General features: G+C 36.9%; 3 protein-coding genes and 1 long non-coding RNA gene across 11 annotated transcripts in view; all 4 read right to left on the bottom strand.

Annotated features, from left to right (window-relative positions):
- The window catches only part of LOC126750848 (corticotropin-releasing factor-binding protein), a 37,471-nt gene extending 27,188 nt beyond the window's left edge, over positions 1-10,283 (bottom strand). Inside the window, exons 1-3 of one of the 4 annotated variants that reach the window (XM_050460605.1) lie at positions 10,104-10,283; positions 9,630-9,867; positions 9,373-9,565 (exon numbers count right to left, since the gene is read on the bottom strand). In XM_050460605.1, the coding sequence (XP_050316562.1) occupies positions 9,373-9,423 (51 nt within the window). In that variant the 5' untranslated portion in view covers positions 9,424-9,565; positions 9,630-9,867; positions 10,104-10,283. The remainder of the gene's footprint in view (positions 1-9,372; positions 9,566-9,629; positions 9,868-10,103) is intronic. The other 3 variants (XM_050460603.1, XM_050460606.1, XM_050460604.1) reach the window with 3 other exon arrangements.
- A 1,377-nt stretch (positions 10,284-11,660) lies between these two features.
- LOC126750849 (uncharacterized) lies at positions 11,661-13,270 on the bottom strand. 2 transcript variants are annotated; one of them, XM_050460607.1, is made up of 5 exons: positions 12,805-13,270; positions 12,598-12,743; positions 12,362-12,525; positions 12,086-12,297; positions 11,661-11,957 (listed from the first exon to the last, which is right to left on the bottom strand). In XM_050460607.1, exons 1-5 carry the CDS (start codon positions 13,033-13,035, stop codon positions 11,775-11,777), a joined length of 936 nt encoding a protein of 311 aa, XP_050316564.1. In that variant the 5' UTR covers positions 13,036-13,270; the 3' UTR covers positions 11,661-11,774. The 2 variants fall into 2 exon arrangements, with proteins under 2 accessions (XP_050316564.1, XP_050316565.1); XM_050460608.1 differs by having other exon boundaries at positions 11,661-11,927.
- Positions 13,271-13,909: 639 nt separating this feature from the next.
- Positions 13,910-15,881, bottom strand: LOC126750879 (uncharacterized). The gene is made up of 2 exons (XR_007665830.1): positions 15,712-15,881; positions 13,910-13,940 (listed from the first exon to the last, which is right to left on the bottom strand). It is a non-coding gene; the product is annotated as an uncharacterized LOC126750879 (long non-coding RNA).
- A 1,395-nt stretch (positions 15,882-17,276) lies between these two features.
- Positions 17,277-27,919, bottom strand: part of LOC126750822 (calcium-binding mitochondrial carrier protein Aralar1) — a 40,372-nt gene continuing 29,729 nt past the window's right edge. For 3 of the 4 annotated variants that reach the window (XM_050460559.1, XM_050460560.1, XM_050460562.1), the window contains exons 3-13: positions 24,281-24,443; positions 24,112-24,203; positions 23,846-24,040; positions 23,531-23,754; positions 21,290-21,322; positions 19,302-19,468; positions 19,112-19,230; positions 18,874-19,044; positions 18,434-18,669; positions 18,159-18,361; positions 17,277-18,090 (exon numbers count right to left, since the gene is read on the bottom strand). In XM_050460559.1, coding sequence (XP_050316516.1) covers positions 17,810-18,090; positions 18,159-18,361; positions 18,434-18,669; positions 18,874-19,044; positions 19,112-19,230; positions 19,302-19,468; positions 21,290-21,322; positions 23,531-23,754; positions 23,846-24,040; positions 24,112-24,203; positions 24,281-24,443 — 1,884 coding nt within the window. In that variant the 3' untranslated portion in view covers positions 17,277-17,809. The remainder of the gene's footprint in view (positions 18,091-18,158; positions 18,362-18,433; positions 18,670-18,873; positions 19,045-19,111; positions 19,231-19,301; positions 19,469-21,289; positions 21,323-23,530; positions 23,755-23,845; positions 24,041-24,111; positions 24,204-24,280; positions 24,444-27,919) is intronic. The other variant, XM_050460561.1, reaches the window with a different exon arrangement.

Raw genomic sequence — 27,919 nt, 5'->3', positions numbered from 1 at the left:
CATCCACCCGAAAGGTCCCAAAATGTCGCAATCAGCGGCTGCTAAATATATGAGAAAGTCGAAGGCATTTGTACAGAAGTGGATACAGCGATATATAGTGGCTAAAAATGTCGATGAAAAAATAATAGTTAATCTGTTTTCGCGGAATCCGGCTTTAACACTGCGGCAAGGACAAGCAAAATTAATGGCAAAAGGTTTAAATATATCCTACGAAACTATCCGAACCCTTCTTCATACTCATGGTCTGAAATGGCGCAACACAATGAAGAAGCCTCTGTTGACTGAAAAACTTGCGACAAAGTGACTCGCTTGAGCGCATGAGAATATTGATAGAGATTTTGAAAATATAATTTTTACTGACGAATGTTCTATATGGGCACGTTCTTTTCTAATGCGAGCCTGGTCAACATCCACCAATAGGCTTGTTCAGTGGACCGTAAAACATGGAATAAAGGTGCATCTTTGGGGCTGCTTCTCAGAGCAGGGATTTGGCACTTTGTACCTCTTTACTGACAACCTAAATGCCGAGAAAATGATAAAAATCTACAAAAAAAAGGCTTTAGTGCCATCTGCCAAACGATGGTTCATCAGAAAAAAGGAAGATTGGATTCTGCAGGAGGACAACGATCCTAAACACCGCAGCAAGCTCTGTACTCAGTGGAAAACTCAATCTGGCATCGTTACATTGGATTGGCCGTCGCAGTCGCCCGATGCAAACTCTATTGAAAATGTGTGGGCATATATTAAACAGAAGCTTCGTGGAAGACGTACATACACTTTGAAGCAGTTGTCTTACGAAATTCGTCGGATCTGGAGATCTGCCACTAGAATACGCCGTCAAATTAGTAAAAAGCATACCTCGGAGATGCCAGGCAATTATCGATGCCGGTGGTGACTGGACATATTTTTGACCAAATTGCATCATTGTTTGTAATGTGTACAATGTATATATAAATATGAAAGTTTCAGAAAACATTTTTTTAATAAATTAACACGGCCACGCTCTTACTTGACAGACTGTATATTACTACTTGCAGGTCTGTGCTCGGTTTAAGTTTGCTCCAACCGCATAAAACAATCAAAATACTTCCGCGTTAAATGTGCCCTGTTGAAGTAATTAAATTCACGCTCAAACTTCCGCCGCAAATCAAAGCGAACGGTCACTTACTTATCTGCGTTTAATTGAAATTGAACTTTACCGCAAGTACTTTTTTAAGTTGCCGGTTAAAATTAGTTGAAACCCTTTCTGATGTTGTGTTTTTATTTTGTTTTTGTTTTTGTATTTTCTGCGAATAAGCCATATGGCGAGTGATCCCTTCATGCGAAGCTGCATTACCACTTCAAAGTTCATTGAAGCCAACTAAATTATATTTGCATAAAGCCTTTGCTGTTGGCGGGCCACTCGCATTACACACACTGTACTCGGCGCGCTACATCACTCATACGCACCGTTGGCCACCATTGAATTTGTCTGCACTTTTTTATGTACGAGTATGTTTGTGTTTGTATGCATATACAATGCAAGCACAACAATTGACGTCGGTCTCGTTGACACTTGAAATAAAAATTAAGTCTACTGTACAATGTGTTACTTAAATACACGCTGAGATATATGTAGTTACCCAGGCGTTTGTTTGATCACAATTAAATTGGCTTTATTTGTGTTGTAGAATTGAAAAAATGGCGGACAACGATGTGTGAATAATAATAAAAACTAACGATTTAATACATTTGTATAAAAATTGAAAAATGTGTGAAGAACAAAAAAAACCCTAGTTTTTTTCTCATAATTTCAATATTATTATCTATCAACTATGTAAGTATGTATGCTATTCATCTAGCTATATTTTTATAAGTCTAAGATATATTAATATGTTCCCCTCACTTTTACAATGTCAACAGTTATCTTGTTTTCAAGTATTGTGCTCAAAATATGTTTTTGAAATGCTCTTTGCTGGTAACCCTCTTATTATTCTTATCAAAATTATCAACAGATGCACCGCTGTTGCGCTTTTAATGCGCTTGGACCGAATTAATTTTAATGTGTTACGAAGGGTCAACTGTTTTCACATGCCTCAAGTACTTCAAGTACCTACACGTAAATATAAATATTTACTTTACGGTCACATAGAATTATACAGCGCTTATGTGAACTCATGGAGCACACCGAAACCATGATGAAATATGTGATTAGTTGCACTTGTGACAGGAAATTAGCTACACCTGTTAGGCTACCACTGCGGTTAATAAGACATGCCATTCATAGCGTTCGATTGATTTTATGCTTACATTTACAATCTATTTATGTATGTACAAGTATACTCTATTTAAGGTGTCTAGGCGAATCGCTGTCAGCAAATCAGCCTTTGGAGCAAATACAGCGACTTTGGTGATCTGTGCATAATGGGGCTCTAAGAACCATCCTAATGGCTGCACTGGAAGCATTACGCTGCCGAACACCTAAGGACATTGCAGTGGAAAGCTCTGCAGCAAACTGGGCTGTAAGATTTACGGCGTTAGATGAATTTTCCACAAGTAACATCGGCCAAAACTCAAAAATCAGGGAGTTTCATCACATTCCCTCGCGCTTTATTTAGGACTGCATGCGACTCGCTAGCGAAACTTACAGCATCTGCACGGACGCACCAAAAACTGGCTAATGGAGTGGGAACCGGTATCTATTGCTCAGAGCTGGATCTCAAGTGACCCTTCAAGCTACCCGAATACTGCAGTATTCCAGGCGGAAGTCTTTATGGTAAGAAGAGCAGCTGAAATTGCAAACAAAGCAGAAAACAAATTAAAGAAAATCAATATATACGTCAATAACTAGGTGCCTATTATGGCAAGAATCTCAGATCATATTACATCCGAGAATGTCCTTGGAAGCTGGAATAAATAGAAGTATTTCTGGCAATAAATTTGGGTAAACCTTGCCATTTTCAATTATAATATTAAAAGTTACTAGAAAATGTTTCTACCCGGAAAAATAAAATCAATATTCATCCATAATATGTCGAAAGCTTTTCAATATTATTCCAAAATAATATGTTTTCAGGTCACTAACAGATTCTATGAAGTCCGGGAAATAAAATGATGTTCGAAAAAAAGGTTAATATCGTCTAGCTACCGAACCAGTACAGGAAAATTGGAAGTCACTAAAAGTGATGCACAATTGTCCGTCTTTATATAGTAGCAAACTACTAGGAGGCTCATCGAATTTGTCACTATATCGTTTTACAAGTCAGTCAAAGACAGTAGGATGTGAAGGAGAATGCGTTTATCTATATTTTTTGCGCCATTATCAATAGCCATAATGATGACAGCGTGGAGATACAGCGAAGGAAAATATTTACGAATCGCCGCTTTATGGACACATTAGACAATTAGAATGTAAGGCCCTCTCTTGGCAAAGGTAACCGTGATTTAGTGCGCCGCAGAAGCCTGAACGATATCAAAATGTAATGATTTGGCGCTTGCAGTCTTCGACAGAAAACTCCTTCGCTAAATTTGTTGATCATGTTGCGAGGGTTGTGTGATGTCGTAGCAGCGAAAAATGTTTTCGATGTAAGAGTCGGCGATAAAAGACCTAAAGAGCTTAAGCAGTTTAAGAGCTTATAAAAAAGAAAAAAAAAAACTTTGCCATGAAGACAACCCAAGTCAGAAACATTCAAACATGCTTTCATCCCAGTGTTGGAAAAACAGACTAGGGGATCAACAGTTATAATCAAAACAGTAGCTTCAGTCTTTGTCTAGAAGATGTGCAGACTTAATCATGTCCTCAGACCCGAGTCCATGGCGTTGAAAGTCCAACTGTCAATGGTTTGAAAAAGCTCGCCCGAATTTTTAACGAAAGTCACATAAAATTCATTAAATTGAGAGCTGGCAATACTTGATTAAAGAACCTTTTGAATGCAATAGTTTGGCGATCGAGGATGACAGTGTACATCTTGATATGTTCCTCATGTTACCTATACATATGGGTCAGCGTCATTTTTATCAAGGATAATAGCAAACTTCTCTTCAAGAAACCTGTCGAATCTCGAATACCTGAACCAGAACTATCCTCTCGATTCATCAAGTGGGCATCCTCATATGAATATTGCTGGAACTTTGCTAAAATCTCACTGTGAGTGACCTTCTGGAAGTTATTTCACAAATTATGGCATATGTAGGGCACGAGTTTCCTTACAAGATGACAGCCGAAACTGACTGTTTTCTGAAGTTGACGTAAATGGCCACTCCTATTTCCTTAACCTTAAAAAGGGTTTACATTGCCATAACAACAGCAAGAATTATATCTTTGAGAGTTACAATATGCAATCATCTCACAAGTATTTAAGCTTTCAAGTACTTTTCGAAAAGCGGTACTATAATTATGCTTCTATTGTGTTATCGGAAATCAGTTTCCAGAAGAATACAAGAGGCCAACTAGAGGCAAAAGCGAAACAGCATCAACGAAAACCTTCATTGCTCTCAATTTCTAATACAACCAATGTCTTAGTAAGAAAAGGAGCTAAAACTGTGTTATATGAAGTTATCTAGTATATATGTGAAACATATGTGACAAAAGCACTCGTAGCTGCTATTAATATAATGACATAAGTTGACAATTCACTTAAAAAAAGCGAAAAGTTTTGCTTCTCCTAATAAGTTCTCACCGACGAGTCGCAAATATTTCATGTGTGGTGGCTTCTACGGTCTTTAACTAAGCAGCGTTGGTTGAAATTGAATTGCTCGTATTAGCGGATCACTACAAGCGTTGAATCCATGAGAGCGTCAATTAATTTCCGGTGAAATTTTCTTACAAACAAATAACTACAAACTATAGCAGTTTGTGGGGAAAGTATTTTTTTATTAACGACACGAAATAATATTTGATTATTTCAGGGGGTGTGAGTATGGGTGTGCGAGAAACTGTTGTAAAGATGACAAACGATGGAGGCGCTGGATGAATGAGTTTCTGCAAAGATTGCGCAAAGCATAGATATTACCGCTAGAAAGCTTATACTTATATATGCATATATATGTATGTGTGTATGTTTGTATGTGCGTATGTATTTATGTACATGTGTGCTTGTCAATTTAACTTTTGTTAGTGCGAGGAAAGTTATTGTAAGCAGAGTCACACTTGACTGCCGTCTTATTGTTTCAAATGAGAATCTGTGAAGAAGCACAGCCATCGAAATATAAATATGTAAGTATTTGTGTGTGTGGCACAAAGCGTTGCTGGCTCAAGTTAAGCTATGTATTTGGCTGACATTTCGTCATGGTTTCTGATTTTAATTTCCTTCTTGGAGAATCCAAGTCAATAATTCAAAGTTCGTTGATGCGTGGAAGCTGAATATATAAATCGTGTAAGCTCGTGCACTCGCCAAGCTAATGTAGTTAAAATGCATACCACTAATTTAACGGTATTTAAGTTTTACATATAAATACTTGTATACTTGCTGCGTGAGTGTAACTATATATGTATGTGTGGGTGTGTAAGTCCACACTTTGGTCTGACAATTTGTCACATTTGTCGCACTTGTTGTTGTTGCGTCAAATCTTTACACCGGCATCGGAGAAAACATGAGCGGAAGCAGCTATGCATACTAACTAAAAGCGTTTGCTGACTGGCTGTCCTCAAGTGCAAGGGCCGCACTTTGGCTGCAGCAGCTTGGCGACCCAACCACTGCGGCAAAAATCGTATTTGATATGCACCGAAGGTGACATTTGATTTGTTGCATTCCTAATGACACTTGTCCGTCATCCGCTTCCGCCCGCTTTAACTCCACTTAACTCCCGCTCAGCCGACGTTAGCAAATTCCATCCGTTTGAGATACCAAACTCGCAGACGCGCAGGCCTCTTGTGTGCGATTTATGTTAAATTTAGCTGCAAAGCTGCGACGAACTGTCATGAATGTTCGTGCTTTAAGAATACAATTGCGAAGACTTGTGACTAATGTGGTGCTTTCATACATACATACCAGTGTATCCGGCTGTAAGATCTAATGTAAGGAGAAATTATTGCCTTGTGACACAGAAATGGCAGAGTTTCTGAAGAGGCCTTGCAAATAAGTGTTATCATTAAGCTGGAGATATACACATTTATTTATTTATTTTTTTGGCAAACAGATCTCTTTTGCAGATAAATTGCAGTGGTGGATTGTGTTTTCATGCTGAATTTTCATTATAAGACGATTGCACCTCTTCAGGTAATGTTAACTTTTCATAGATATTTCTTTCATGTAGGATATTCTGTCGTCAGACATCATCAACACATACCCGTCAGTTGGGTCACAACAGTATTTAACGATCCGCGGCATTTAGTTATTTAGTCAGATTTGTCATCAGCTTTTCTATTCTCAAATTAGAATTTCTCGTCAGAGCATTTGCTTAGAAGCTGAGATGAGTGGACACAGTGCCTGCATGAAAGCGACTTCATATACTTGTATACTGGATTCCAGGCCACAAGGGCGTTCCGGGAAACGAACTAGCTGATGAGATTGCCAAGAGTGCCAGTCGTATGACTACAGAATCAGCGTATGAAATACGCATGTCGTTAAAAACGATTCACAACGAAGTTTCCGAAAGAGCTTACATACAAACGGATAAGGGTGAAATAGAATGCCTTAGAGCTGTGTATGATTGCCAAGATCATGTGCAAGAGAACGAAAGAAAAACACGCATTATTGAAAAAGGGGTAAAGTCCTGAAAATCCGGTAGTGCTTGAAGTCAACTTTAGTGAATGCTCTTTAAACCAATATATGGTATACTAAATGTGTTTGAATACGATATTTAATATTGATTAATCCTATACCGATATTTAGTTTTGAGCCCTCAACCCGGAGGGTCACCATATTAAACATTGGAAGAAGTAGAGCTCATGGAATCTATGGGGGTCATGGCGAGAAAATTGTGTGTAAGGTCAATTGATGGAAAGAGATGTTGAAATATGAATTTGCATGTCAACAATCCTGATTAAAGGCTAAAAAAGAATCGGATTACATCACTGGTGATGTTTACGGATCAGTAACGACAATCCTTAACGCAAAGTCATATGTGAAATCTGGCGAACCAGCCAAATGATCACCGTCAAAGCCGAATATCCATGATGTTATGAAAGTTATGCTTTGTATTTGGTGGGATCGGAAGGCCGTGGGTCGTATGGGCTTCTAAGACCAAGTGTAACCATTAAGCAGGAACACTACCGATAAAAACTCATATAATTTGAAGACAGGGATTACTGGAAAACTTCCGGAATTTGCGACTAGACAATAATTTTCCCACTGACAATGCTCAGTCTCAGAATAATTGGAAAATAGAAAATTTAAAGGTTTATTTCATTCGTCTTATAGCCCAGACCTTTGACTATTTATTCCCATCGATGAAGAATGCCGCCTTTGGAGTACGTTTCATGTCATGATAGGGTATCAAAAACTGACTTTATACATTCTTCAGTAAAGCCGACGCAGTTCTTTTGGGATGGAAACCACAAATTGCTCGAAAGATGGGAAAATGCTATAGGTCAGATGAGCAATATTTTAAATAATACCATTGTATACGTAATTTATTTCATAATGTCATTGACTAGAAATATTGAATACATTGAAAGCATAACATTCAAAGGCCGCCAACTTCCACGTAAAATCACCGACACGAATGATTTGAAAAACTATATTATTTGCTATTCGTCTCTTGTAGCCTTCTCTAAGTTTGACAATTTTAAATTGACCGATATTTTCGAACAAAAGTCAACTATAGGTACTGTGGCCCATATATTCGGTACTAGGGTCTTGAACAGTGTTGGTTGGATTTGCACAATTTTTTGTCATAAAGTGGCATACACTAAAGGCATTATTCGTGCAAAGTTTAATCCCGTTATATTAATTTCCTCTTGATTTGTGTACTGGAAACTTGTTATTGTCCGATTTCACTCATTTTCACAAGGTGACATAGGAATATGAAAAGAATGCCACATACAAAATTTTGTCGAAATCGGTCAGCCGGGCCCCAAGATATGAGATTTCACCAAAAAGTGGGCGCCTAAATTTTTACGTTTCTGGCGCATTTAGTTTTTGATTTATCGCGCTTTTAGTAATTTTGAACAGTACCGTTATATGGGGAATGAACGGGGTTTTCATCCGATTTCATCCATTTTCACACTGCTGGTAGAGGTGTTTATAAGATTTGAGTCAAAATAGTTGGTTGTTGTAGCTTAAGTGGTTTAGAAGACGTACACATTAAACATATTAGGGGCGGGGCCACTTTTTCAAAATTTTTTATCCACAGGTGCCCCTTACTACTGCGATCCTCTGTGTCAAATTACAGTTTTATATCTTAATTTACTGTTTAGTTATGGCACTTTTTAGGTTTTCGGTTAATGGCGATTTGTGGGCTTGGCAGTGGTCCGATTACGCCCATCTACGAACTCAAACTTTTTTTTATACTAAGGAATCCACATACGTTCATCAATATATCTCAATTTTTAATCAAGTTACAGCTTGCGCGGACAAACGGACGGATGGACAGACAGCCAGTCAACCGGATTTCAACTTTTCTCGTCACCCTGATCATTTATATTATATATATGTATATAACCCCATATCTATATCGATTAGTTTTAGGTGATACGTACAAGCGCTGGGTGAACAAAACTATAATACACTGTAGCAACTGGTTGCAAGAGTATAAAAATTGAGCATCTTTGCAATATGTACTATCAGAGATTTTGCATTAACTGTCTATTAACTGTTGGAATACCCTGTTCTGAAAGGTTAGATATTGCTTAGGCTGCGATTCGAATGTGCCTAAACAGCCTTTCGGACACGCGGTGTATGTATAGCGACTGGTAGTATGTCTCTTAAAGATTTTATTTTTTCGATTACTTCGTATTTGTATTGAATGCATGCAACGAATATTTCTAAAATAATCTAAAAGGGTGTGTTGGCAACACCGACTTCTAAACATAAAATCATAAATGACCATATCATTTATTTTCTATCTCTTTTTCTAGTGTTTCAAAATTAAAGCGAAAGCTGCAAAGATGCCTAATATTAAGTTGGTAAATTGAATAAAGCATTTGTCTCCGCCTCTAGCCGCAATTTCCAACGTCAATTCAATACTCAGAACTCTTTGTAGGTAAGTAAACAAATTATTAAACGCATACGAGCGACAGAAACGTGACAAATCTATGTTTCGTAGCATCTTCATGGATATTCATATTATATTGCAAATCATTTGCAAAAGTGTAAATTGGCCATTTTGAAAAGCTGTTTCACCACAATTATTAATTAAATTGCGTGGAACCATAAATAACACACAGGAAGTTGACCAACTGATTTACTTTACTCATAAATCCACACACAACCGCACTTATTTATTACTTACCTTAGCGCTGAGCACAATCAGCGAGAGTGACAGGAAGACGGTCGCCTTCATTTTCTTGTTCACGGCGAAGCGGCGCTTTAGAATACGTAAGGACGAGCAAAGAAAAAAATTACAAGGATGCACGGCGGCAATCAGCGTTTATTGTTACGACGTGTTAAAAGCGTATAAATTGAGTTATCGAAAATCAGCAGTCCTGCCGGAGGGGAGTGGAAAATTATTATCTTTTTTACATATAAAATTCGGACATTATAACTGACCGAGCGCGGCACTTCACTTACTCGTTGCGCTTATGGGGTTTTGAGTACCCCTGCGTGGGTGACTCTGCTGCGTCCTGTGCTAAGAAGCTGGACAAGCGCTGCAGTGGCGGGTGTTAGGGAACGTGTTAGGTTTCTAAACTCTTACAACTTTTAAGTGCTCGGAAAATGATTGCAACGGCTGGTGGTAGAGTGTGGTGGAAAAGTTCAAAAATGAAAGCAATGTAATACGAGCGTGTGCCTAAGGAAGGAAATATGAAGGGAGTTAGTGTTGCGGAGGCGGGGCGTTAAAACTGCAATAACTTTATTAGTGAAAAATGACACCGAAATAAAAACTGAGTTGGCACAAGTAGGCCAGTCGGTAAGCTGGCACACAGCCTATACCAAAATGTATGTACACATATTTTTATAAAATAAAATTAACTGAAAATTAAAAAAAAAATTTTAAAGCACTTTAAAAATTTAAAGAGAGCTCACTGTTCTGCAATGATTTACCGGCGTGCGATTTTTTTTTTAAATTAAATTGGTGTCACTTCACAATTTTCAAACGTAAGACTTTTGAAATTTTTTCAAACGAAAAACCGTTACAATACGCGTTTGCTGAAAAGTCACTGTTGAGTTGGCTAACTTTAGACGAGAACCGTTAACTTTGCCAACCGTCCGTACAATGAACGCGTTATCAGCGCGACATATCCTTTTATAGCGCCATCGGGAAGTATGCAAAGCCGACGCCGTTGCCGAAGTTTGCGTTGTTGTCCGCTTTAACGACATAACTTTGTATGCATATGTGTGCACTTAACTGTTTTGTGGAGTTTTCACAACAGTTATTTGGCTAACGTATACAACACTTGTTGCCGTAGCGGCATTTATACAATATGTGGCGCTTGTTTCGACTCTATGAGCTTGTTTGTATGGGTGTATATGGAGATTCAAATATGCAAGAATGTTGCTAAATTCATAACAAAGGATTATTATAATGTGGCGACAGATGAAATACTAAAAAGCGTATGGCGTATAAAATACAAAAAATATTAAAGCTAAAAAAATTCAAAAATATAAAAAAAAAAATTTAAAGTATTTTAAATAATAAATAAATAAATATTAAAAATGTTTTAATTTTTATTTTTTTGAATTTTTTCTTACTCTTATAGTTACAAAACATATTTCTACCGGCTTTTAGCAAAAGCTCAGAAAAGCTCAAACATTATTCTCCCCTACTGTGCTTTTCTATAAACTTCTACTCGCTGAGAATAGTTCGAGAGCTTTTAGAATTCTGGATTATAGCAGCCAACTGCACCGTTATTAGTAATAATGTTAATGTTATTACGCTCGAATTTTAGAGCTTTTTTAACCATACATAAATAGAACAAGTTGTCGTGAAGATTTTCAGGTAGCCTCTTCCAATTTCAGAGACCCAGATTTGAAGCTTAGATATTAGCCAAATTTCAAACACAGTTTCTCTAGCATTTATATTTTCGGGAAAAAATTTTAACAATTACACGGTTCTAATATAGTTCCACAAACTCTACAAAACCTGGTAAGCGGCCTTCTTTCTTAAGCTATGAGCTTTTAGATAAGTTGTATATTTATAGGAGTGGGCTAAAGTGTATACAAGTACGACTTCTGGTTCGCAACGAAGAACTCCAACAATTGCACATTTCAATGATGTTCTTAACTTAGCCGTACAACTTACCCCAGTGTCAAAACCGCATTATCATAGTTTCGAAGGAAATTCTTGAAACCAAAATGTAATCAAGAATGAGTTATTGTGTATAACAAGTAATTGCCTATCCCAAATCTGCCAGGTCTTCTTATCGCATGCCTAAAATTTCTCAGAGTTAAAGTGACATCGGCTTGACGCGATAAAAAGAGTGATTATGCAATTATAGTATATATAATTAGTATTATTAAAAAAATGTATAAATTTTTTAGTATGAATTTTTAGATAAAACTTCGTAGTTCAGTTTCTAACAAAATTTGTTAATTTTTCTTTAATTATCTTTTTATTTCACAAAACTCAATGCACTCATATTTTTACTATAAAATTTGTCAAATAAATTCATTAAAATACATTTACAAAGGTATATATTCACTTACTTAGCTTTAAAATATTATCTAAATCAAATCTAAAAAACTGCAAATCTTTAATTATTTCCTTAAGCCCAGTTCCTCGGTAACCGGTTGGGCTATAGCAAAGCTTGCCACCTGTCTTGGATGATGTGGAGCATCGCCGCGGTCGTAATAGCCGTAATGTTCACCCGGCACATGGTAGAGGCCGTAATGTATGCCGCTATTGGCGACCTGTGGCAATGAATTGGAAGGATGAGAAAGCTACCAATCAAATTCTTATTAATTGTTTTTTCTTAGCGGAATGAAAATTATAAATAATAAAGTAAAAATATGTTTGTTTTGCTCTAAAGAAAATTGTGGAAAATTAATTGGAAATCAAATCGTTTCACCTTTTTGAGGCCATTTATGGAAGCTAATAGCAGCGCCATTTTCGCCAAAAGCAAAGCTTTACCACTCACAATGGAGAGCATCTGAAAGCCCATGGGCACAAGCACAGCGCCCAAAGCGGTGACACCGAACATCATCGTTATCATCATGTTGTAGCGTTGACGGCGATGGCGCGCGGTGCCCAATTCATTGGCCAGCAACTTCTTATTATTCGCTATGAAGGGATACACATGAAACACATACACACTCACAAGATTTTCACCACAATTTCAACTGACCGTCCTTTTCTAAAGCGCGCATGTAAGCGTCGGTTAGCTCCCGCAAGTTCACTTGCAAGAAATGTGTGCTGAGCGTTTGTGCCAGCCGCATGGCGAGTTGATCGAACCAGGTGAGATGTTGTAGATCCTTGCGCTCATAATACACGCTGATACTCTTCGGCTCACTAAGAGGAAAGTAAAATAAATACACACATATATGGGCTTTGTACGTGTGTGATATTTTAATTTTGTTTTACGTTTCGTTTGTTAGATTCGATGGCGTTGTGAGCGCGCGTACCAGACGTACCCCGGGCCACAGGGCTATAACATTGGAGGACAGCATGTCATCGAATACGCGTACACTACTCGTTTTAAAGCAGTTCCATATAGAGTCGCTCGTTTGCTGCACATTTTCATTAACATTAAAATCTCTCTTCGTTTGTTTTTGTAATTCGTGTTCTCACCTGCACGCAATCCTTGATGTGCTGCCGCAAGTGCTTCATCTCTTGCACCCACATAATGCGCTCAGTGTGTATCGCTTCATTGGAGTGTATCGCTTCATTGGATCCATCAATTTCGGCACTAAGTTTGTGATTTTTATGCAAATTTAACTGGAAGGATCCCCCTTTTACACTTGTAAGCCATATAACCCCGAGCAGTAGTGCACACCACAACAAATTTGACTTAAAGGACATTTTTTAATTCTTTATACAATTTTTTCTTTATTGTTTCATTCACTTCCTCTGTTAGTATCCTTTGTTTTTATCACAAATATATTCACGCTCAGCTTTTCTGACCCGTAAGCTCGATTTTGCTATATTTTATGCACGCACTGCCACGACAACCGTCACTGAGAACTTCACTGCGCCGATGCGGCGTTATTTATATGCCATAGTGCACTACTTATGCCAGCTGAGTGACCACTTTCAGGTAGTTCATTTCATTAGCGAACACTATAATTATTCGGCTTCGCTGCATTGAACGTTGAATTGCGGTTTCGGTTCCAACGATGCATTCATACAACTACATATGTACATAAATACCTGTGTATGCAAGTAATAGGCGCAGAATTGTTACAAGTTTGGGCACCACTGCCTTGAACTTGGCTGTTATTTTGTTTTCATATATATTTTCATAGTTTCTGTTTACGTTGTTGACCCAATACGCCCATGACTTAGCGGAAAATTGTCATCAATGAGGTTGAAATCGAATGTAATCGATTCACGCATTAAGGAAAAAATGGAAAAAGATGGAAAAGGTTATTATAATAGTAATTATGATAGTCTTTAGACCATTTCAGCAACTGTTGAAAGGCGATTGAAGTTTATATTTATGTCTTTCGTCCATTAGGCCTCAAATAAAATAAATAAAATATGTTTCAAAGAAATACGAATGTCCTTATATGGGCAGACTATAATAGTTATAGAAACATTTTTGCACAGTTCTCAGCTTTTCAGTTCAACAGATTATAGACCAAAATCTACACTACCCCAAAGTAATTTCGTGGTATGCTCCGTAGTGTTGGTTTTCTACGACCTGAGACATTGCACAAGTAAATCCTATAAAATATATACTATATACATACATACATATATGTGACCTGGTCTACGAAAAGGGAGCTAACGTGCGAAACAAATTATGACTTTTTGGATTCTATCACGTGAAAAAGCATCTCATCTTCCATCCGAATCAACTAAAAAAGTGAAAATTGATTTTTTGACACCTAAGCCCCCTTTCCGTAGACCAGGTCACATATATTAAATAAAACTGTATACATGCAAATGTATTAGGGGGGAGTACGCTTGGTACTCTGAAAATGGGCTCTTAGACACATCTAAGAAAACCGCTCCACTACAAAAATATCTCTTACGATTCTTTCGTTAACCTAATCGTTTAAAAATGTTGACGGTTGAAGTTGGACTATTTTAAGGCAATTTTTTCTTACGTATTTTATAAGTCAATGACAAAAATTGCCACTTATAATTCAAAAAATAAACGTCAATTTAGCGATGTCCATTTGAGTTTTGTTTTATAACGGGTGATCCAAGTAGGGGTTCTTTTATAAATAGCCTTTTTTTGACAGATCACATATTATGTTATTTTTTTCAGTATTGTTTGGCATTTGATAGTGGAAAGACTTACGCCTAAGCAACGTTTACAAGTCGTTAAATTTTATTACGAAAGTTCAAGTTCTATAAAGAATCGTCACTCGTCTTGAGACCCAGCTTTCATTATTGGATAAAATTATGAGAGTAAAAGAAAAAAAAGTTCGCAGCAACTCGACTGATGTATGGAATGCAGTTTATGTGAACATCTTAAATTGAAAGCGTACAAACTACAGCTTGTGTAAGAACTAACGCCGCTTGACCTTACCAAGCGACATAGTTCGCTCAAAGGACTCTTAAAAAGTTCCAAGAAGATCCGACGTTTTCGAATCATATTTTTTTAGTGATGAGGCTCATTTCTGGCTGGATATGGGTATATGAACAAGCAAAATTGCCGCATTGGGGACGAAAAGCAACATGAAGAGATTCGAGAGCTGCCATTTCATGCAGAAAAACCAACAGTTTGGTGTGATTTCATCTGGAATTATCGGTACTTATTTCTTCAAAAATGATACCGGTTAGAATGTAATGTCTTTGGCGACCGTTACCACGCCTTGATAACCGACTATTTGATGCCTGAAATTGAAGCTCGTGATCTCGCCGACATTTGGTTTCATCAAGACGTCCAACACATCATATCACATCGTATCAATCAATGGATTTATTGAGAGAACACTTCGGTGAGCAAATAATTTCACGTTCTATGTATAGTATAAATATTTTTTAATTTTGTGCTCTCATTTCAGTTTCCAGAATAATTTTGGAATAATATATGAGAGTAATAGCACTTCACCCACGGTTTTAAGGACCTTAAGGGGTTAAATGGATTTCCTTGAACAAAAAACGGCATACTTTAATATTTTTTGTTTAATATGAAAAAGTAGGTGTTTTATTCAAACGTTTTCTTATACCAAAGATAGATACATACATACTTTACAAAGATTTTGTGAAATTTGGAAAGAAAAATATTCAAAACTCGGGCATTACTACGTCATTTTCGGCAGTACCTCGGAAAAAGGCTGCCTCCACATTAACAACTGAACTTTTTACAGGATCACCGAAAATAGAAAAGAAGTCAATTGTTTTTTATTAAAACAAAATGTGAAATTTCTATTGTTGAAATAATTTTTTTAACCAAAAAAAATGCAAACTCTGCTGAAAATTTCTCGACGATTTTTGTTTCTTGAATAGCTCTAATTCGTTCAAGATCTTGTAAACTTGTAAACTATAGTAAACCATATGTATATATATATGTATATACGTGACCTGGTCTACGAAAAGGGAGCTAACGTGCGAAAACTAGTTTTCTGGGAAAAGCTGTTAAAAATAATCGTCAGTTTCTCGTTATCTCATTAATTGTTCTCCTTTTTTTTTGACACCTAAGCCCCCTTTCCGTAGACCAGGTCACATATAGAGAACTTATATAAAATTGCCTATAAAACTAGCCTCGAGCTATAACTATTACTCGGATCAACTTGAAAATTTAGAAAAATATTTTAGAGATGGTATAGAACTAAATAAATTAAAAACAAGAAAAAACGTTAACTTCGGTTGCACCGAAGCTAAATACCCTTCACAGGTGCATTTCTGTTAGTAACTATGTGTTCAGTTTGTATGGAAGCTATATGCTATAGTAATCCGTTCTAAACAAGTTTTTTAGAGATTACATTGTTGCCTTAAAAAATAACATATGTCAAATTTCGTGAATATATCTTGTCAAATGTGAAAGTTGTCCATACAAGAACTTGATTCCGATCGTTCAGTTTGTATGGCAGCTATATGCTATAGTTAACCGATCTGAACAATTTCTTCGGAGATTACATTGTTGCCTTAGAAAATAACATATGCCAAGTTTCGTGAATATATCTTGTCAAATGTGAAAGTTTTCCATACAAGCGTTTGATTCCGATCGTTCAGTTTGTATGGCAGCTATGTATATGTTATAGTGGTCCGATATCGGCCGTTCCGGCAAATGAGCAGCTTCTTGAAGAGAAAATGACGTTTGCAAAATTTCAAAAAGATATCTTAAAAACTGAGAGACTAGTTCGTATATATACAGACAGACGGACAGACGGACAGACAGACAGGACGGACATGGCTAAATCGACTCAGCTCTACATACTGATCATTTATATATACACTTTATTGGGTCTCCGACGATTCCTTCTGGGTGTTACAAACTTCGTGACAAACTTAATATACCCTGTTCAGGGTATAAAAAGTACAATGTAAACTTTTTAACACCAACAACAACGTCAGCCTCGAAATCCAACAGAGACTAACTCTTGCCAACCTGGCTACACTTCGAATCTCCAATTGACGCAAAACAGAAAAGGTAGAACGACTGGCGCTCTGTTGTAAACTCGGCTAAGCGGTATATAAGTAAATGAAGAAGAAGAATATAACTTTTGAAAAAGAACCTCATTAAGTAAAAGTAACTTGTTTTCTGTTTTTAAAATGTTTTGCATTTGTTCTAATAAATTATTTTATTCTTTATTTACTTTTCCAGTTTTAATTTAATAAATTTTCTATTTCATATTATATATGTCTATATGTATATATATTTATTTGATTTATAACAATTTATTGAAGTTTTAAAGAACTTCTTAAAAGAGTGCAAAGTTCGTATAATTTTCTAATCTGTGATTTATTTCTATTTATGTTTCATTATTTATTAGTTCAAAAAATGTTTTTATTTTTTTTGTTTTTTTTTTTTTGCTTACATAGATTCGCGCATAGCGAGAGGTCACTCAAGAATTGTACGAAAACAATTTACGGACAGTATTTTATAGCTCTTCTCTACACAATTAATAAATAAGTTACACTGTATGTTATATATTTTTGAGTTTGTTGTTGCTTTTTAGTTTTAATTTATGTTTTTGCTTGTTGTTGCTTTTTTTGTTTCTTTCTTCTTTCTGCATTTGATTTGACTTCGTCCTGTATGTGTAGGTGTGTATGATTTTCTGAAAAGTTGGCAAAAGTGTCTTCTCTAAAATACACATTAACATTTTGATTTTTTTTCAGTGTATCTTCATCTTTTTTTTAATATATATTTATACTTTTCATATATAAAATGTGTACTGTTTCGTTTTGTCGCCTTTGAAAATCGTTGAAATATAATATATATTTTCATAGCAAAAAATATATGTATTTATGTATATTTGTTGTGTATGTGTCTTCTTTAATATTTGCTCAATTGATTTATTTTGTAAAATTTTTTTATTTGCATGTTTTGGTTTTCTTCTTTTGTAATAATTGCTAACAACAAGTGTTTTCTTTTATAAATATTTATTAATTAAAATTTATTTAACAATAGACTTATTTGAGAGCAACTACTTGTCGACCGCTGACCGCAACTGCTCTATCACGAGCCTGGTGTGGTCGTTGTGCTTGTCGTGCCGCGTCCGAAACGTGGCAGATAGAGGCCGAATTTCGATTCAATGCCATTGAGCAGCGGCACAGCAGCACGATAGCCACCGATGTGATCTGAGTTGAATCTTTGTGTGGTCTCGTCGAGCACGTTTGGCTTGGTTACCACCGAACCGGTTGGATGTGAACCACCGAAATCGACATAGAAGAGACGCTGCAGTAACTCATAAGTAACCAAGGTTACACCGAACTGTGGCGAAGAACGGAAGACACGAGCTGTAATGAAAGTGTGGAGATTGTTTTTTAATGAAATTTTCAAAATAAAATCAAAATTTAAGACTTACCAGCAGTACCCTTCCAGAAGGCGCGTGGTCCCTCTTCCGCCATGATTTTCTTGGTGGCATCCCACACTCCCGTGTAGGTTGTCTGACCTGAGCGCGCCACGACCTGCAGGCGAGTTTTGATCACATCGGCAGGCGTTACGAGCGAGGCAGCGGGTACACCAGCAATAGCACCAGCCGCCAGCAAGGTCAGTGGATGATTATAGCTAATAAGTGAGAAGGAAAGAAAAAAGTTTTATTTCCGAAACACCTTAGAATTATTGCCCGACATGACTCACCCATCTTCGTCGGCGAACAGCGATTTTGTGTGCGCATAAGCGGGGAAGTAGATAGCAGAGAATGGCACATCGCGCAGCAAGCAGGCGCGTGCACCTTTGTACAAGCCAAACAAACCCAGATCACGAACAACAGATAAGGCACGTACTTTAGCTCCGCCTGCGATTTCACCGGCAACTTGGAGACGAATTTTCACGATTTCCAAAGGATTGGTGAAGACCACTTGTGAGCCACCGGCCTGAAAGCAAGCATACAAAGTTATATTTAGACAGTTAATATTTTGCTAGGTAGTACAGTCAAAAAAAGCTCGCCTGAGTACGCATTCCGTGCAAGCGCGCTAAGTAAGCTTTGGTAAGCTCTTATCTCTGCATGTGGAAATTATGAAAAAATGCTTTGCAAAACTCTACGCGTTGTATTGTGAGACGATTTTTCGACTACTTACACAAGCGCCGGCCATAATTTCGGACCACAACGGTATCACACCCTGTTTATCGGTAAACTTGTCACGCACTAAATCATTCACAGTCAGCTTGATGGCTTTCTCCGGCGCCACGCCCATCAGTTGGGGCAACAAGCCGCGATACAAGCCGAGTACACCCTCGTGACGTATAACCTATAACGGTGCATAAAGTAAATAGAAAGTGTTCCTTAATATGGAAGTTTGAAATTATACACTTTACCTTCTTAAAGCAATCCCATGAGTTTCTGTAAGCGATTTCCCCAATAAAAGAGCCTGCGCGTTGATTTTGCATGCGTGTCTTTACCAAATCAATGGGGTACACCACAGTAGCACCAACAGCTGAATTTTTAAGGAAAGCGGAATTTTATACATTTCATCATTGATATGGCTGAGATAAAAATGTTACTTACCGCCGGCCAGTGAACCGAGCGTGAAACGATAGGTGCTCTCCAAAATCTGTATGGCCATCGAACGATCGGCAGGACTCTCAACGGCCTTGATCTCCGCCAAACGGGTCGTGATATGCTTTGTATAATGCTCAGGCGAAATATTGTTCAGATCATTATAGACGATGCGCCTGCAGATAAATAGGGTCTTATGCATTGTTGTTCGAAGTAAATCAGAAAACTTATTTTAAGTTAAAGAAACATTTTTCAGCACATATAAGTATGTATATGTACATGTAGTACGGAATTTATTATAAAAAGGCCACTATTAGAGGGGAAAAAATGCAGACGAGGGAAAAATTTATTAAAAAGTTAAACGATCGAATTATAAATATATATATCTTTACCAAATATATGTGTATATATGTATATATGTAAAGATACATACTTGTATGTATATCTGCAATTATTGTGAATTGTACAAAAACGATAATAAAAACATTGCAAATCTCAACTTGTTTTTACAAATTATGATGGTGGGGAAGCTGACAATTCAAGCAAAATACCTAAAAATGTATGTGCGATATTAAAAATAATTTCTTTTTTTCAATATACTACTGTACCCAAAAAATAAGGTGACATTGTATTTATTTTGAAAATTCTTTATTTATTCTTCCAAATCAATTTCATCCCCTTCAAAGTAATCCCCTCCCGATGCAATGCACTTATGCCAACGGATTTTTTAATCTTCGAAACACTGGTTGTAGTCACTTTCCGGGATGGCCTTCAGTTCCGTCTTCGCTGCGGCTTGAATCTCCTCTATCGTATAAAAACGGTGTCCCCGGAGCGGTCTTTTGAGCTTGGTGAGCAGCCAGAAGTCGCACGATCAGGTGAATACGGTGGTTGCGGAACGATATGAGTTGAGTTTTTGGCGAAATGATCACGAATTACGAGGGCAGTTATGGGATGGTGCCTTATCGTGGTGTAAAAACCAAAAAATGTCTTTCCACAATTCCGGCCTTTTTAGGCGGAAAGCGTTACGCAAACAACGCATAACGTTTAAATAATATTCCTTTTTGACTGTTTGATCGGTTGGAAGGAATTCATAATGCACAACACCACGATAATCGAAAAAAACAGTCAACATGACCTTGATTTTTGAGCGACTTTGGCGCGATTTTTTTGGTCTCGGCTCTCTTTTGGCACGATATTCGCTCGATTGATCGGTTGTTTCGGGGTCGTTAGCATAGATCCAAGTCTCATCGCCAGTTATAATGCATTTCATGCCACCCTGGTAGTCGGACAGCATCGTTTCACACACTTCAACGCGACGCCTTTTTTCCAAAAAATTCAATGTTTTCGGTACCAGTCGAGATTTGACGCGCTTAAGACCCAAAACATCCTTCAAATGGTATTGGCTGAGCCTTTCGATATGCCAACTTCATCAGCAAGGTCTCTAATTGTTAATCGACGGTTTTTCAACACCAAATCTTTGATTTGTTGAACGTGAGCTTCGTCGGTTGAGGTTGATGGTCGCCCTGGACGCTTTTCGTCTTCGACACGCACACGGCCGGCTTGGAACTCACTATACCACTTGTAAACATTTTTTTTAGACATAGCCTCATCACCAAAGGCTTTCTGCACCATCCTCAACGTATCCGCAGCAGAAAATTGAAAAACTCACTTTTAGTAGCTCACAAAACGACACGTATCTCAGACACTAATGAATATTTTAACATGAAATTTGACATAAATGTGACTGACAGTACTACCAACCTAAAAAAAAAAATCTCCAAATCCTTCGACGCCCGCAGTTTAAATTCAAATGTCACCTTATTTTTTGGGCACAGTAGTATATACATACATATATATGATCATATACATACATATATATATATATATATATATATGACATCATAATAGAAAATAAACCAATTTTGGAAAAACTAGCAAAGGGAAAACGTAAAAAGAACACGCACAAATAAACACCACAATTGCAACCGTTCACTTGCCTATTGGGATCGATCTTTTTGCGTCGCCACCAACTATTTTTTATAACAATACACAATATGGTAATAACATTAATTGATGTTTACATTTGGAGAGAGGACGAGAAAATAGAGAGACCACAAGGGAGAGTTAATAATTATTTTAATAATTGAAATAAATTTAAGTGTTTTTAATGCTAATGAGAGAATGCGATGGACACTAACGTAAATCTTGAAAAATTTATGCATTTTTATATTTAAATATTTACATGTATGTATGTGAGCAAATAAAGCATGACTTTCTGATGTACCTTATACCCATCATTTTAATAGTAGTTAAATAAAAAGATTCCAGTGAATAATTTTGAAAATTTTTCAATGTCATAACACCTAAACTTTCCTGTCACTTGCCTGAATGATGAATGATGATAATGATGTAAAGCTAAAAATAAAGTTTAGTGGTTTACCGACTCTCTTTTTAATACATCTGTCGACAAATATTTGCCCTTGTTAGAACATGAGTACAAACTTCGTCTGTCTGACCATCTGTTATATGCGAACTAGTCTCTCGGTTTTTGAGGTATCTGAAATTTTGCGTTCTAAGTTCACCAAGGAGCTGCTTATTTCTAGGAACCGCTGATATCGGATCACTACGGCATATAGCTGCTATACAAACTGTACGAACAAAATGAAGTAGGTGAGGAACACTTTTTTATTTGACAAGCTATCTTCACGAAATTTCTCAGAGCATATTATACAAAGTAACGGTACAATTTCCGAAGAAATTGTTCATATTGGCCAACTACAGCATATAACTGCATTCAAACTGACTGATCAAGAACCAACGATTTGTCCTAATCAGCAAAGGAAAAGGGGATCCCAGCTTGCCATCAGCGTACCGTCCACTATGCATGCTCAACATAGCGGGAGAGCTTTATGAAAGACTGCTTTAACAGCTAGACAGGAAGCGGCCATAAATGGGGCTGGCAGACTCTCCCCCAGACAACACGGTTTTAGATCCGGAAGCTCAACTCTGGGCGCTATCCGCAGCGTCATTGAAAGTGTAGAACACGCACAGCGCAGATGCACCAAATACAAGCGAATAGCTCTGTTGATGACTTTAGACGTTCGTAACGCCTTGAATGGCGCGAGATGGGCGGACTTGACGCTTTAGAAAAAAGTGTTAGAATCCCCGATAGCTTCAATGATGTGGTGCGCAGCTATCTTAGCAACAGAAAACTTATGTAGCAAACTAGAGAAGGATCACGACAAATATAAGTTACGACAGGAGCAGCACAAGACGAATCATAATTAGTAATCACAGCCCCAGCCACAGAGGAAGTCCGGAGAAAGCTGAATCAGATCATGATTCGGACGCAAACATTGCTTGACTCACATAACCTTCAGCTAGCTACAGAAAAAAGGCCTACTACTGCTGACGAACAAGCACATTCTTCTCGTAGTAAGCATGTAAACGACTAAGGATATTCTAAGGACACAAAAAGCTGTGAATTACCTAAGCGTAAGACTGGACGCCAGATTAACATTCTGAGTACAAATTTAGCATGCCACAGAAAAGGCAGCGAAAATCCCTTCCTATCTTAGCTGACTAATGGCCAACATCTCTAACAATCACCAGCGTCTTACTCGACGGAGCAGAGGTTTGCGCAGATTTGCTAAAAAAGTAACACCGGCATAGCCCTCAGAGTTGCAGCATCTTACCGAACTGTGTCAAGTAATGCTATATTAGTTATATGTGTCGAGAATGTTTCAATTGGTAAGTAAACCCGCATACGTAAATTGTCAGAGCTATTCGACAAATCAAATTGGTAAAATATTCGAAAGAAGGTAATGATCATATTATATGGTCGAAGGGTAAAAATTCAGCTATGAAACCTTTTTTAAAATGCTTCTAATTTAAATTTAATATACTATATATTATACTATTATTGTATATTGAAGAAAAACTACCGCTTTAGTCTATTTAGTATAGTTATATAAACGGAAGTCGAACAAACAAGAACGACACACTAACCTAACAAACTATGATATATCCAAATTATAGACCCGCAACTATCAATTCACTACTAGTATATTAAAGCTATTACTATTTATCGAATTTCTATAATTTCTCTAATGTAATATATTTGGCTACCTTGTCTTCATATGTACGAGAGAGAGAATGGTTAAATGTGAGTCTAATTGGTGGTGGTATTAACTAAATAAAGTGGTTTATGCCCACACTTATTGAACGTCGGAGCTTACCCGGTTTGATGCAGCGCGCCGGTTAATTGAAAGAGTATATCAATTTCCAATGGCGTTATTTGACTCATTGTTTGTGCGGCGTAAAGTAGTTCGTCCTTTGTCACGGGTTCGTTGCGATTACCTTGAGTGGCGTGCAAATAGATGCGTTTAATCAATTCCATATTATTGAGCAGCGAAGTAAATGCGATGAAGTAGGGGAAGCTCACTTTGTGACCTTCGGTGACCTATTGATGCGAACGCAGAGCCGGAGGAAAAATAATTAAAATTAGTTGTTGAGTGCAGGACTGTTTTTTGCTGCTTAAGCACGTCACTCACCGCTACTAGATTATCCTTGACGACGGGGGTGAGTAAATGCCTTTTCACTTTAACAATAACATCCTGAAAATCTAATGGTGAGATGTATCCAGAACCAGCTGGATCCTTACTACGGAATGCTTCCATTGCGTATTCCTCATGGAAATCATGGAGTAATTGTGTGAATTCCGCATAACTTATGGTGCGGTTTTTTTTCTGCGCAAATAACAACAAAAATTTCATTTAGTAATTAATAATATATAGTATATTTGAGAGCATATACTCACTTCACCAAAATACCGCTTAATAAAGGAACTATCTAAATTAAAAGGTATCTTAGAATGCAATTCGGTTTTTTGTACGATATCGACGAAATCGGCTGTAATGTGTGTAACGGAAGATTAATAAAATTATTAATGAAAATGTTTAACAATTATTATTATGCTTCATACTCACAATAATGAACCGTGCCGTTGCCTTTGCGGTCGAATAGTTGGAAAGCGGTTTTGTAGAGCGCATCTGGCGTGCAGAGCAGCCCCTCAAACGCTTGGAATTCGACAAATGAGATCAACCCATCTTTGCTGGTGTCCGCTATGCTGGCTAACAAACGCACAGATTCCTGCAATATACACAGTCATACATTAACACATAACGGATTACTTAGTATGAGGTCAAATGGAAGGTTACTCGTATCGATTGCTGAAATCATAATACAATGATTAACGGCAAGTGACAGAGCACTTCACCAAATATTTGCAGATACGTCACGGCGAATGTGAAAACTTGTATACAAACAATAGAAACATAGCTACATACATACATACACACAAATGTGCTGAGTATGATTTAGAATGGTGCTATTTATAGCTTAATTATAGTTCAATTTTCTTTCGCATAATAAAAAAAGTTTTGTTTTAGTTATAATTAAAGTATTTGTATTATCTATAACCGTAATTCAAAAAAAAAAAACACTTGCCGGTTAAATTAGTTTGAAATACTTTGAAAGATAAGTGTTTTATAGCATAAATATACGAGTACATATGTATGTAGTTTGGTTTATGTGTGAGCAAAGTCAAGTTGCCGTACACTTTCGCTATCTCCGCACTCCACACACGGTTTGGGTCGCTGAGATAATCACGTGGTGGCCAAGTGATTGCCCTTTCAATTTGTTTGGGTGTGCCACTGTGTGTTTGTTGTGAATATTAAGTGAGTATTTTTGGTCACATAGAAATTTAGATAAGTTAGCTCAAAGTAATCAAATAGATTTTGAATTTTATGAGTTTAATGGAGTACAATATACATATCTAATAGCGCCTTATGTTTTGTTGCAATATATTAGAATCTCTTTAAATACAATGTTATGAAATTTAAAAATTTTCAACAAACCGTCTGCTAATACAAATTGAAGCTTAAGATAATAATTAATTAAAAGACGCGGTAAAAATATTTTGTATCAAAGATTTCAATAGTATTATATCACTATGTGTTTCCCGCGCTTTGCTGAATGGTCAATGTAATCGACCTACTGAGCGTACTATTCGCAACTTGAGACCCAGCATTCATTATTGAATAACATTCAAAAATATAGTAGCCGTAGCTCAGAGTGTACACGAAGACCGTGGAGAGTCGATTCGGCGCCGTACGCAGTAACTCGAACTGATGTATGAAACGACTTGACGCATTTTACTTCGGAATCTCAAATTGAAAGCGTACAAAATACAGTTTCTGCAAGAACTAAAGCCCCTCGACCTTCCCAAGCGACATCGTTTCGCTCCATGAAAAGTTCCAAAAATATTAGACGTTTTTGAGACAAATTTTGTTCAGCGATGAGGTCCATTTTTTGCTCAATGGGTATGTAAACAAGCAAAATTGCCACATTTAGGACCGAGAACAACTTGAAAAATTATTGAAATTTCTTCAAAAATAATCCCGGTGAGAACGTTACTGTCAATGGCGACTGTTACCGCGCCATAATAACCGAGTATTTGAAACTCGTGATTTCGACGATATTTGATTTCAAAAAGACGGCATCATTTCTCACGCATTGCATTAATCAATGGAATAACACTACGGTGAGCAGATAAGTTCACGTTTTTGGCCACCATGAACGTGTGATATCGCACCATAAGACTTGTGGGGATATGTAAAGTCTAAAGTCTATGCGTATAATCCCGCTTCGATTCAGGCCTACGAACAAAACATCACGCTTGTCATTCGCTAGTTACCATTCGAAATGCTCGAAAGAGTCATCGAAAATGGGACTCAACTGATGGACCATCTGAGACGTAGCCTCGGCCAACATTTGAAGGAGATAATCTTCAAAAAGAAACGTCACATTTCATTCCACATTAAATTTGGAATGTCCTTATATTTTGTTTTTAAAAAAGTAGAGAACGTCGAAATGTATCAACCTTTAAAAACTTGATTTTGATCGATCAGTTCGTATGGTTACTTTATACTACGGAGGCTGCTATATATATTTCTGGCCTGGGCAACACTAAGTGTTGCCAGGTGCAATCTGACATTTCCATTGGAAAGTTTGACATTTTTTAGCATAACATCACTCAGAACGTTTTGTCATTTAATCGTGAATTGTTTTATTTACAGGGAATTAAAAAATTCATCTCGGCCAAAAAATGGAATTAACTCGTGAACATTTTCGTGCGATCATTTTTCACAACTTTCGACGACAAGTGTGCATCGATGAACTAAAATGTTTGTATGGCTATGAAGCACCATCCTATAGCACTGTGAAAAACTGGTACAACGAATTCAATCGTGGCCGACGCTCGCTCAAAGACGAATTCCGTGAAGGTCGTCCAAAAACAGCCGTTGTGCCAGAAAACGTCGATGCCGTACGTGAACTGATAATGCAAGACCGTCATGTAACATACCTTCAGATAGAGGCATGCCTATGCATTTCTCCCACCAGCATACATTCGATATTGCATAGACACCTGGCCGTAAAAAAGGTTTATTCTCGTTGGATCCCGCACAATTTGACAATCGCTCAAAAAAAGGCTTGTGTGGATTGGTGTAAAGAAATGCTGAAAAAATACGATCGCGGTATAAGCATCCGATTGTTCGAAGATAATAATCCATAACAAATTTCGAGAAAATATTTCGTCAAACAAAAAAAATTTCCATACAAAAAGTTGTCGGTTAGTGTTCATAGGAACAATTAATAGTACGTTGAAATACATTGAAAACGAAAGATAAAATAATAAACATTAAAGCAAAAATAATTCACGGGCGATCTAAGGTCTAAAAAAGGAAGAGGAAAGAGCGTGGTTGTATTTTTAAGGATTTGAGACTGTTTATCTTGATTTCAGGAAAAACTACGAGGCCTATAAGTCGAAAAGTTATATGGCAATGTTGTAGTTAATGAAAAAATTTTTAACTATTATGAATAAATTTTTTTCACATACTTTCAGATTTTTATGAAAAATTCAAATAACCAAGTTTTTGGTTTTTTACTTTTGATTTAAACAAAATGTTAGTTTCTTTAGCGAAATTTAGTCGTCCATAAAGTATTTTTCCCTAAATGTTTGATCTTTTATCTTTCGTTTCCAATGTGTTTCATTCGAACATGATTTTTTTCAAATAATTATCTGCTCTTGTCTAATAATGCTCACATTATTAAATACTTCATTTACATAACATTCAATATTTATTTTTAAATGCTAGTTGCACCGCTCTGTAGTACTCGTATTTGTATTTCAAATTGTCATTTGTGCCTTTAAATATGTGTGGGAGGTACGACAAAGATTAAGAGGAAAATTAAAAAAAATAAACATGAAAGTTTTACGTGCAAAAAATATATGTGTATGTATGTATGTGTACTTATGCCAGTGCAGAGATAGCGAAATTATATATTAATTATATTAGAATATTTTCTATATACATACATACTTATGCACATAGGTTTGTTTGTATGTCTGCACTTTGTTTTTTTTTTATTGGTTTGGCATCTTCGATGACGCACATCATAAACCAAATGGTGATTGGATTTTATTTCTAATATTATGTCTTATCAATTCAAATCCGCAAATTGTTTAAGTCAATGGTGACTTTATACTTTCTGCCAACAATTAA

The sequence above is a fragment of the Bactrocera neohumeralis genome, chromosome 2 (genome assembly GCF_024586455.1).
Source record: "Bactrocera neohumeralis isolate Rockhampton chromosome 2, APGP_CSIRO_Bneo_wtdbg2-racon-allhic-juicebox.fasta_v2, whole genome shotgun sequence".
Classification (NCBI taxonomy): domain Eukaryota; kingdom Metazoa; phylum Arthropoda; class Insecta; order Diptera; family Tephritidae; genus Bactrocera; species Bactrocera neohumeralis.
This window is presented reverse-complemented; position numbering and strand designations above follow the sequence as displayed.

Excerpts from the sequence above, each read along its gene's own strand:
- LOC126750849 (XM_050460607.1), bottom strand. The coding sequence starts at position 13,035 with ATGTCCTTTAAGTCAAATTTGTTGTGGTGTGCACTACTGCTCGGGGTT. Across the intron at positions 12,526-12,597 it reads TCGAATCTAACAAACGAAAC|TGAGCCGAAGAGTATCAGCG; the intron begins GTAAAACAAAAT and ends CTTTCCTCTTAG. Across the intron at positions 12,298-12,361 it reads GCGCGCTTTAGAAAAGGACG|CGAATAATAAGAAGTTGCTG; the intron begins GTCAGTTGAAAT and ends ATCCCTTCATAG.